This window comes from Capricornis sumatraensis, chromosome 15 (assembly GCF_032405125.1).
Source record: "Capricornis sumatraensis isolate serow.1 chromosome 15, serow.2, whole genome shotgun sequence".
NCBI classification, from domain to species: domain Eukaryota; kingdom Metazoa; phylum Chordata; class Mammalia; order Artiodactyla; family Bovidae; genus Capricornis; species Capricornis sumatraensis.
This window is the reverse complement of record NC_091083.1, coordinates 25,826,609-25,838,065: the sequence shown is the minus strand read 5'-3', so window position 1 is coordinate 25,838,065 and position 11,457 is coordinate 25,826,609. Positions and strand designations below refer to the sequence as shown.

Sequence of the window (11,457 nt, the reverse complement as noted above, 5' to 3'; positions counted from 1 at the left end):
GTCATCACTTCAGTTCCTACATGTTTGGCTCTCTCTGATGGGAAATAGGAAATAAACAAAAATCGGGGTATCCCAAATAAACTGTGGATCTTGAGGTTTGTGGGTTATTGAATACACTAACACAGAACTCTGTACTTTCTCAGATTTTTTTTCCTACATTCACGATCAATTGTAAGAGGCCCTGGTGTCTCATAGGAAAATATTGCAACAAAACAAGATAATTGGGGGAAAGGCAGTTGCAGTAGGAAAAGTGGTTTTTCTTTGATAGCATTTAATTGGAATTAAAAGATTCTTGAGCTGTAAACATTCTTTATTTATTCAGCACACATAAGCAGGCATTGTTTTATCACTATCATAATTATGGTGTCCTTTAAACTGGCTGATAGCAGAAAAGATAAGGGAATGTGCCTGTACGTTCAGATCAGGTCTTGCTCCTTTCTTTTTTTCCCTCCCAGCCTTCCTCCCCTCTCTCTTTACTCTCTCCCACCCCATTCCTTCCATGATCACTAGGGTCCCCCACAGCCCTTGAGATGACGAGAGCAGGAAGATTGTGGCCTAACCATTTCTTACATCTTGAAAGTGATTTGTACCATACTCTAATTTGACGCAATCTATAACCTTCTTGTCTCCCACATTTATAACTGCTTTTTGGCTTGCAATATGTGTTATCTGAAGAGTCACCTATGGCTCACCTGTATAAAATCTTGTCCGCCAGGGTTTGTTGCTCTACCTTTGTCTAATTTAGAAAGCACACTCTTAGGGCTTTTTCAGAACAAAGCCTCACAAAACCCCCTCTACCTCCAAGGATTTGCAAATTTATAAAGGCTGCATTGAATTCAAGATGGGTCAGGGGGCAAAAAAAGGGTAGAAGGTCACCGCATTTTGATTATGGGTCAGTAGACAACATGGCATATACTCTGTGTCCCAAACTTCTGTTAAAAACAGGATTTTCAGATGCCTAAGAACAGAAGGATGGGCCCTTTTGGAGACCTGCCCTGATTTGTTTGAATGAGACAAAAAAGAAAAAAATTAAAGAAAATGTACTAAGTTATAATTTAAGTTGATCCTCAAGTTAGCCATTTCCTCCTCCTGCATTCTCATTTTCCCCTCCCCAAAAGCAGAGAACATGTAAAAGACATAAATTTAGGTAAGGAACTGTTGACTCTCACACAGGATTTTATTGTCCTATATCCTCAATTAATTCAGCCATATGAGTCGTTATTATTATTTTAGACTTTGTTATGTTTTATTATAGTTACTTTTGGCTAACAGTACAGGGATTTCTTTTATTCTTCTAACCAGTGTACTTACGTTGTGGAGGCCTTTGTGATGTTCCCTAGTCTTTTCTGTCTGAGTTCACTTTGAACAAAATGTTCCAGCAATCACTAAAACAAATGTATATGGTGAAGAGTTAGGTGATGGTGGTGGGGTGGGGGTGGGGGGGTTGTTCCTCATTTAAATTATGTATGTATGAGTGAAGGCTGGGAAGGGAAAGGATTATTTTAATGCTCTTCAATACTTTAATTATATGACATTGTAGTGTAGAAATGCAAAAGTACTCTTAGGTTTTCCTTCAGGTTTTCAAAAGAACTTTCCCCATTAGTAAACTACATCTGCAAATTGCTATTGCATTTCCCAGCTAACCATTTAAAAGACTGTAAATGCCGTGTACATTACTTCGCTGCATAGGAAAGAGGTCAGACTGAATTGCAATGGTATTTAAATATAAAATACAGTGAAAATAAATCAAAATAGAACCTTTGAAGATAAATTTAGTACATTCACAAGGATAAGTAAAGACAAATATGTTCATATCTTCATAGCCCATCACTTTGAAAACTGAAAGTGCTGATTTTTTACAACAAATGCAGAAGTAAACATTAATATATTTCTATCTGTATTTGCCGCAGAGGATTTTCCTCTAGCAAACAGCTTTGTTTTCAAAGCTAAAATGCTTTTTTTTATGATAGTGTGTAGATTATGCATTCCTCCCTGAGTAAATAATCGCATTTAATTAACAAACTCAGTGCATATCTTATATATGCCTAAATTCTAAGTTAAGTAATTCCCTGGACCCTTGGAGATGAATATCCACATAAATGTTAATTTGGGCATATCCACCCCACATATGTATATGTGCTTCAGAAACACAGAATTTGATATATCTTTTTTGAGAAAAAAAGAATTTGAATACCATCCATCATCTGAATGGGGTTCATCTTTGATTGTAGAGGCGGCTGACATGGTCAACATATTTATCAAAGAAACCCCCTGGCTTTTGAAGAATAGTACTTTATACATCTGGATCTGCACATCCAGGCAAAGTAAGTAAATTATTGCATAACTTTAAGCATAATTGATAACAGACACCTTTAATTTTTCATCCCCATTCTTTTGGCCTGCTTTCACATTAATAATCTAAGCCATAAATGTTGGTAGCTATTGATCGAAATCCCCTGTGTGCATGCAAATCCATCTTAAAGTCCCCTGCCTTTCATGTGTGAGCGCTCAGGGGCCTCAGCTAGATCTTTTTATCGGGATCGACCCCCAATGTGCCTGGAGAAGACCCCGGATATGCAACGTGTGCTGATGGCCACAAGAAAGCTGTCTGTCACATTCTGTGTGTGTGTGTGTGTGTGTGTGTGTGTGTGCATGTGCACGCGAGAATGTGCATGCTCACGCCTTAACACACACACACACACACACACACACACACTGATGGGGAAGTTAAAGGAACAAAAGAATGTATTAGACAAGAAGAAAGGTGTGTAATAGGAGTATTAAAAATGTATAAATGTGAAGGTATCTGAGTGCACATACAAACATACTCACATAAATTGTATATATAGACCCAGTTCCCAAATCCCTTGGCCTTTATTTTTCTTCATTTGACCCAACAGTTTGTAACTTTAGTTTAAAACATACTATTCTGCTAGTTTTAAAAACCACTCATATTGCCAGTATTTCAAAGGTGAAAGAGGAGGAAGGAGAGGAAAAGGTGATTTTGAAATGGTTACTAAATCACATAGCCTTGTGCAGGAGGAATAGGACTGTGAGTGTGTGTGTGTGTGTGTGTGTGTGTGTGTGTGTGTGAAAATCTCAATAGGAATCGAGAACAACTAGTACTACCTGGCCAAATTAAAAGAAAAAAAAAAAAAAAGGCCGCTCCAGCCAACCTTTTGTAATGTGTTCTCAAAGGTTTTTTTCTGAGTTTACTATTTCTTGGCTGTTTGACTCTCTGGTGGAAATCTTAAAGCTGGGGGAGGGGAATTGAACGGGGTGGGGTGAGAGGAAGAGGGCTGGCAGTATATAAGTGCATCAGGAGAAATTTTAAAACGACATTATTGTCGCTGGCAATAGAAAGACACTGCTCATTCTACTTTCAAAAACAAACACCAGCATCTGCTTTTCCTGGAAACTTTGCTTTCTGCTTAAACCTCTTGCATTTTGCCTCCTGTGAAAGTGAAAGAAATACGCGGTGTGATACATCCAGATGCAAAAGAAAGCCAACTCGGTGGATGGTATTAGCTGTGACGAGGCATTGTTCATTGCTGCCTCTCGGTTACGTTTAAAGCCTGAAATATCACGAGATCCATTCAATGATCCTTCTCTCATTCAAGGGACAAAAATGTAATTTGCTGTAGCTCTGATTTCTTGGATGGAAATGCTAGCCTTAGATTTCAAAGGCAAGAACTAGACATCGCGGTTTGTACACACATTGATTAAGTTGAAGAGCAGCGATTACATCTGTGCTGAGTGCAACAGTAGTCCAGGGCTGACTTTTCAAATCCCAACCTCTGAGTTAGACTCTCCTAAATAGACTTCCTTAATTTCCGGATGCACTTCTTGAAATTCCCAATTCTCTTCAAAATTCCTGGGGAATTACAAGAAAGATGAGGGTGGGGGTGGGGAACTATGGCCGAGATTTCATGCAAACTACCTTTTTGTGTGTCTGACTCGTCGGTTTTTAATCTCTCTCTCTCTCTCTTTCCCTCTCTTTGAGTCATACCTGCTTGTGCTAGTCAGACCAGAGCAGGGGAAGCTGGAACTTTTGAATGTGAAGGAAGAAATTACTGTACAATTTTTTTCTTGCAGGCTTAGAAATATCCGTTTATTCTTTTAACCACACGGATGTGTCTATTTTTGGAAGAACAAGGAAACATATAAATGCCTGGGCTGCATTCATGCTGTAGTTCCGAACACCGAACAGTTAAGAAGATTTTGCCGAATTTTGCAAAGCAGCCAACAAACTGCCTTGGGATCGTTGTGATGCGACTGGGAAGACCTTTGCTCTCATTTGGCAATATTTTGGATATCCTTGAAAATGACACCAAAATATGCTTTGACTAAGAAGAGGTTAAACAATATTGATATTCATCCAAAGTGATTAAAAAAAAAAAAAAGCAGATGCTTGGCTTTCACGGAAAAAATGGGAGTTGTGGAAGATTCATTTAAACTACCAACCAAAAGCATCACAGACCACTGAAATAGTCTGCATCATACATCAGCACTTTCTTTTCATCGTTATTACGTAAAACCTCTGGAAGCACCTTGGGCGGTTTACCTTTTCTTTTCCTTGCTACAGAAGCAATCTGCTCCATGGAATTCTGACCTGTTGTGAACAGGACCCCGGCTCAGGCTGTGCTGGGGACTCTAGGACCATCCTGCCTCCAATCCAGCCAGCTTAATTGTGAAAAGTGTACACATTTCTGGCTTATCTATGCTTTGTTATGGGTCTGACGTGAAACTACCTCCTCCCCACTCCACCCCCCCAGCAGAGAACCAAAATTCAGTTGAATTGTTACAGTGTTTCGGAGCTGGAGCCTTGAACTGCTTCATTGGTCAAATAACTTTGTTTCTGGTTGTAAAAAGGCATTTTGGGGGGTGGGGGAAACAAGGAAAATCGAGAGAAATTCAAAACGTAAGTCTGTACTGGGATGGTTCACCGCGCGGATTTAACTTTGGAGCTCCCAGTCGGGCTCCTTCCCCAATCCCATAAGGGAAATACCAGGCTGTTCTGCACGTTTCGCTTAAGCTCCATTTTCCAAAGGAAAAGGGGGGTGGGATATATCTATTTAGGCTTGATAATGTTTTAAAAATGCTTTTCTTTGAAATGATAATAGCTATAGCGGTAAAATGCAAATAAAGCAAAAAATAGGCAATATTCCTTTAAAGGCGAATATACAAGGCTTTTTTTTTTTTTTTAAGCGTACACACACTGCTTCTGATGAAGTCTGTGAGTCAGGCTGTTTCTGAGCTCCGATAGTTTAATGGAAAGATTTATATACCGACTGTATTATTTACTTTGGGAGGGGAGGTGGCAGTATAAGGGTATGCTAATTAGTGGGAGATTTTGGGGGGAAGGGGTGGAATATCAATTTTTATTGCATCACCTGTCAGGAGTGTCCAATCAGCGCTGGCTTTAGGGGAATTAATTGATGAAGGTGTCTCCGGACGAGCTCACTTCACTCTGTCATTTTATTTGTAGCTAAAGCAGCGGCGGGAATAGCAGCTGCATGTCTTTTCTCTTTCTCCTTCACATTCCATTATCATAGTGCTCCAATGGAGAAGGAAGGAATAGAGGGGCCCAGGTACTGATCTGCAGCGAGGACTTAGACCAACACACTGGCAAAGCAGAAATCGGATGGTTTTTCCCCTCTTTTTTAAAAAAACGAAAACCAAAAAAAAAAAGCAAGAATCAAGTCAGTGTAATTTCATAGGTTTTTTTTTTTGTTTTTTTCTTTTCCCCAATAATTTCGCCTAGAGTTTGGCACTCCCTTCGCCGGGAATAACAGTCTTTGTTATTTTATTAGCAGGATGCCTTGAGACACACGCAGCATCTGGTGGAGGATTAACATACATACATGTGTATGTATGCGTCACGTATATATTTACTGCAAATGGTGGGGATCGTTTAGTGCCCGACATGGGAGACCTGAAGTCAGGTTTTGAAGAGGTGGATGGCGTGAGGCTCGGCTACCTCATCATTAAAGGAAAGCAAATGTTTGCCCTCTCCCAAGTCTTCACGGATCTGCTGAAAAACATCCCGAGGACGACCGTGCACAAGCGCATGGATCATCTGAAAGTGAAAAAGCACCACTGCGATCTGGAGGAGTTGCGAAAACTCAAAGCAATCAACAGCATCGCCTTCCACGCCGCCAAATGCACGCTCATCTCCCGGGAAGACGTGGAAGCGCTCTACACCTCCTGCAAAACTGAGCGCGTCCTCAAGACCAAGCGCAGGAGGGTCGGCCGGGCCCTGGCCACAAAGGCGCCGCCGCCAGGGCGCGCCGCCGCCGCCGCCGCCGCCGCCGGCCCCCGCCCGGCTTTCTGGAAGGACAAGCACCAACTTTGGCGGGGCCTGAGCGGAGCCGCGCGGCCCCTGCCAATCAGCGCGCAGTCCCCGCGCCCGGGCGCCGCCGCCGCCGCCGCCGCGCGCCCAGCCGCCCATCTACCTCAGATTTTTAGCAAATACCCGGGCTCGCACTACCCGGAACTCGTGCGCTCGCCTTGCAAACCCCCTCTAAACTATGAAACTGCCCCGCTCCAAGGAAACTACGTCGCTTTCCACTCGGACCCTGCTTATTTTCGGAGCCTGCTGTGCAGCAAGCACCCGGCCGCCGCCGCCGCTGCCGCCGCCGCCGCCGCCGCCGCCGCCGCCGCCGCCGCTGCCTACTACCAGGCGTCGGCGGCCGGGCCCCAGCCCAAGGCTGCAGCGGCGACGGCGGGCGCCGGAGGCCCGGTGAGCCTGACCTACCGGTGCAAGCGCAAGCGCGGGGGCGCCAAGGACTGCCTGCTCGCGCCGCACGCCGGCGCCCGCCGTCTGCTGCTGTTGCCCAGGTCCTACAAAGCCAAGGCGGCGGCGGCGGCGGCGGCGGCGGCAGCGGCGGCGGCGGCGGCGGCGGCCGCCGGGGCCACTTGCCTGGAGAGGTTTCATCTGGTGAACGGCTTCTGCCCGCCTCCCCACCACCACCACCACCACCACCACCACCACCACCACCATCACCACCATCACCGGGCCCAGCTGCCGCAGCCGAACCACCATCCCCCTCATCACCACCGGCCGCAGCCCCATCTGGGCAGCTTTCCCGAGAGTTGCAGCAGCGACTCCGAGTCCAGCTCCTACTCGGACCATGCCGCCAACGACTCGGATTTTGGCTCCAGTGTGTCCAGCTCCAGCAACTCTGTGTCCTCGGAGGAAGAAGAGGAGGAGGGAGAGGAGGAGGAAGAGGAGGAGGAAGAGGAGGAGGGGGGCAGTGGGGCCTCGGATTCCAGTGAAGTCAGCTCGGAGGAGGAGGAGGAGGACTCGTCCACGGAGTCGGACTCTAGCTCCGGCTCCAGCCAAGTGTCAGTGCAGAGCATCCGTTTCAGGCGCACCAGCTTCTGCAAGCCTCCCAGCGTACAGGCGCAGGCCAACTTCTTGTACCATCTGGCCTCCGCCGCCGCTGCAACCAAACCCGCTGCTTTCGAGGATGCCGGCAGACTTGCCGATCTCAAGAGTAGTGTCAAAGCGGAATCGCCCGAGGAGTGGAATCTGCAGAGCTGGGTCCCCAAAGCGTCTCCGGTGTACTGCCCGGCCAGCCTGGGGAGTTGTTTCACAGAGATAAGGAACGATAGGGTATCTGAGATTACATTCCCACAATCTGAAATTTCCAGTATTGTAAAGAGAACTGACCTGACAATTAACTGCCTGACGGAGGGGGCCTCTTCACCTAGCCCAAAGACAAACAATGCATTTCCACAACAAAGAATACTCCGAGAGGCTAGGAAATGCCTGCAAGCAACTCCTACTACACACTGTGCAGATAACAACACAATAGCTGCTAGGTTCTTAAATAATGATTCTTCGGGAGCAGCAACAAATTCAGAAAAAGATTCCAAAATCCCTCATTGTACTGAATTTGCTACGGATTTGCCCTCTTCTTCGCCAACTTATCCCGAGGTGGATACAGCAGCAGTAGCAGCAACAACTAAAGCTGAGAATGCCTGTACTGATACCGGCGACAGGACATTGCCGTTTCTGCACAATATTAAAATCAAAGTAGAAGACAGTAGTGCTAATGAAGAATATGAACCTGACCTTATTACAAATAAGCTAAAGTGCGAGTGCAATGATACGAAGGGTGAGTTTTACAGTGTGACTGAAAGTAAAGAGGAGGACGCCTTGTTAACTACAGCCAAGGAAGGTTTTGCATGCCCTGAAAAAGAAACTCCTTCCTTAAATCCACTGGCTCAGAGTCAGGGCCTTTCATGCACTTTAGGTTCTCCAAAACCTGAGGATGGGGAATATAAATTTGGTGCCAGGGTGAGGAAAAATTACCGGACACTAGTACTGGGAAAGCGACCTGTACTTCAGACACCTCCAGTCAAACCAAATCTGAAATCAGCTAGAAGTCCTCGTCCTACAGGTAAAACTGAGACACATGAAGGAACACTGGATGATTTTACAGTTATAAACAGACGCAAAAAGGTAGCCAGCAATGTAGCATCAGCAGTGAAAAGGCCATTTAATTTCATGGCAAATTTTCCTTGTCCACCATCACTCATTATTGGGAAGGATGGGGATTTGTGGCCGGCGTATTCCTTAAACACCACTAAGGATTCCCAACCTCCTCACAAGGCCCATCCTATATGGAAATGGCAGCTGGGCGGTTCTGCAATACCTCTTCCACCTAGTCACAAATTCAGGAAATTTAATTCATAAAAGCGTTTTTGGAAGATATTTTCTTGAACCATACCTTCCTTTTGTTGTAAACTGCACAGGATGGTTTGTACAAGTCCATTAATGTGTTACACCTCTTTTGGAGTCCTGGTTTATCGCATTTTGAAGACAGAAATCGGATTACTTTTTTTTTCCATTGCGGGTTTTTTTTTTTTTTTGGAGTAGGGTGGGGGAGGGGTGGGAGAAGGGTTGGTTTACATTCCACAGACTATACTTCAGGCTAAAGACTCAAGTAAACTCAGTTATTACGGTAGAGCTGGAACACTTTACTGTTTCAATGCTAATAATGCACCCGGTACCTCAATTCAACTGCTACAAATAAATGTCAAAAGGTTGAATAATAAATATTACAATGAGCCATTAAGTTTATGCACTAGATTTCAGACCTAAAAGTGTAACTTAATTCAGTGAAAGTTTGTTAGGCTGGTTACATGGTTACACAGTGAGGTAGCAAGAAGTTTCTTGTGGGGTATCTTTTTCTTTTTCTCCCATTTCCTCTCCAAGAGTAGTTGCACTTATTTTACTGTTTTTTGATTGGAAATATTGGGGAGTCCTGAATGAATGCTGGTAACAGCTACTTCACATATATCGAGTAAAGTAAATATAATATTGTCTTTTTTCTTTTTCTTTTTTTGTAAAGGGTTTAATTTTACTTTTACGCCACTCCTTGCAATTGGAAAAGTCCTTTTTGCATCCTCACCCAGAATTTGAAATTAGGTGACTCTTACTATTGTCCTGCTTACCTTGTGGTCTGAACATGACTCCTCAAAGTTGCAAAACAATTAAAATATTTCTCATAATAGCAGGATATTTTATGGTCTGACTCTTTATAGTGACAGAGCAGTAAAAAAGCAACCAAGAAAAGGAAAATGGGTCAGAATTGTTCGAATACCCCAAATGAAAAATAACAGTTATTTCAGGGCTTTTTGGTACCAGAACTCAGGCACTTGGATTTTATTACTTTTACTTTCTCTGCATCTCTCTAAACTTCTGTTTCCAGACCATCCTGTGTATAGAGCAGGAGAGTTTCTACTGCAAGTGACAATCAGAGGTGACTATCTATATTTGCACTTAAAATCAAAGTAGTTCAACATGCAAATCGTTAGGGTCTAGCCCTTGGTAAGGGCCATGCTGGTGTACTATGTTGTGATGATGGAAGCAGTAAATCAAAATTATGGAAATTTGCACTGTTGAAAAGCATGCTTTAGCTTTATTTTCAATTAAAAACACTGTTTAAAATTCCTGGTTCCATACATTTCTACTTATTCCAGATTGAAGAACAGTTAACAGGAATGAATGGTTTTGTTGACATTTTCACTTGTAATGTTTTTGCCTGAAAGAAATGCATTTATTGGGTGTAGTGTTTTGTTGTAATACCATGTGACGAGGCCAGTCAGGTTCTGTGCAGACCACTGGTGGGTTTCTTCCTAAATAACAACAAAACGTCACAAACTTATTACAAATCAAGTGCAAAAAGTTTCAGGTTGAAGAAAGTGAAGCAGAGATCACTTGCTATTTTGATGAAAGTTAAATCTAATAATTTTGGGTCCACCTCCCCTAGTCTGACAAATTATAGATCTCAGATCTTTGCCATCTTAAACCTAAGAAGTTGCATCTATAGATCATAAATCACAGAATGAAACAAAACATCAATGAAATGTTTACTGTGTGAATTTGTCACTATTTCTCATGGAAATTCAGTCTTTTTCCACCACCCCCCCCCTTAACCTTTTAATTCCTACTCCCTTTGAAATTTTCCTTTTGTCTATAAATGTTTCAGATAGATCTGGATGGTCTCAGCCCTAATTGCTGTATATGCTCTGTGGTTTTACTCTTTATTGTAAAGGACAGAGGCTGAGAGTACCTGCATCCAAATACATTTGGATGGAGTAAACAGATGCTTTGAACTGCCTCCCTTCCTTTCCTTCTTGAATGTTGCCAGATGTAGGTTCACTGGATCTTTTTTTTATTGGGATGATAGATATGGTCAAAGTAAAAATTGGGGGATGTTATCCTTGAAATCATATTTGTGTGTAATTTCAAAGACCAGTACAAGTTACAGCTAAAGCCCCAGAAAGCTGAGCCATTGGCTTCTCAGTCAGTTCTTGCCTCTTTAGAAGGCAGTACAGAATTTGGATGCAGTCAGTTGTCCTGCAAAATCAATCTGTAAAAAGTGTGACACACACACACTGGAAGTCTGTAATTTCTACTCTTTAATTACTGCTAAGTCAAGAAAGTTTCAAGTATGACTACTACATTTAGACTAGTACTTTTCTTATTGGCTGTGGAATCATTGTGCCTAAATTATAAATTGAAAGTATATTTGAAGCCTATAGATCTTGGGTGTGGGAGGACTGTTAGTTGGAATAAGCACAATAAGCACAATTTAAAACAAATATACCCTGCGGAATCTCTGACATAAAATATCGGCCTCCAGCTTTGACACTTGGTCTCCAACCCTCAGAGAATCAATAGTTTCAGTTTATAGGAACTGGAGAATGAGCAGCAGGGAGGCCGAGGCATTCCAGAGTGATACCATCAAAAAGGAAGAAATGAAATAGTCCACACAAATTTCTCCCCACAGTACCACCACAAGCCAGCCAATCACAGCAAAACCTCAGTTGGGGCTTCTGTTAGGAAAGTGTACCAAATAGTATTCAGTAACTTGTAAATGCAAAGTATTTCTTCCATTTTGAGGAGCCTCTTAGCTGTTTTCCTATTCTGCTGTATTCCTA

The 11,457-nt window shown here is 43.2% G+C and overlaps 1 protein-coding gene across 1 annotated transcript; it reads left to right on the top strand.

The window, feature by feature from the left end:
- Nucleotides 1-5,926: 5,926 nt before the first annotated feature.
- SKIDA1 (SKI/DACH domain containing 1) lies at nucleotides 5,927-8,704 on the top strand. Its single transcript, XM_068986696.1, has one exon. It carries the CDS (start codon nucleotides 5,927-5,929, stop codon nucleotides 8,702-8,704), a length of 2,778 nt encoding a protein of 925 aa, XP_068842797.1.
- The last annotated feature ends 2,753 nt before the right edge of the window (nucleotides 8,705-11,457 follow it).

Coding starts and splice junctions, on each gene's coding strand:
- SKIDA1 (XM_068986696.1), top strand. CDS start 5,927: ATGGGAGACCTGAAGTCAGGTTTTGAAGAGGTGGATGGCGTGAGGCTC.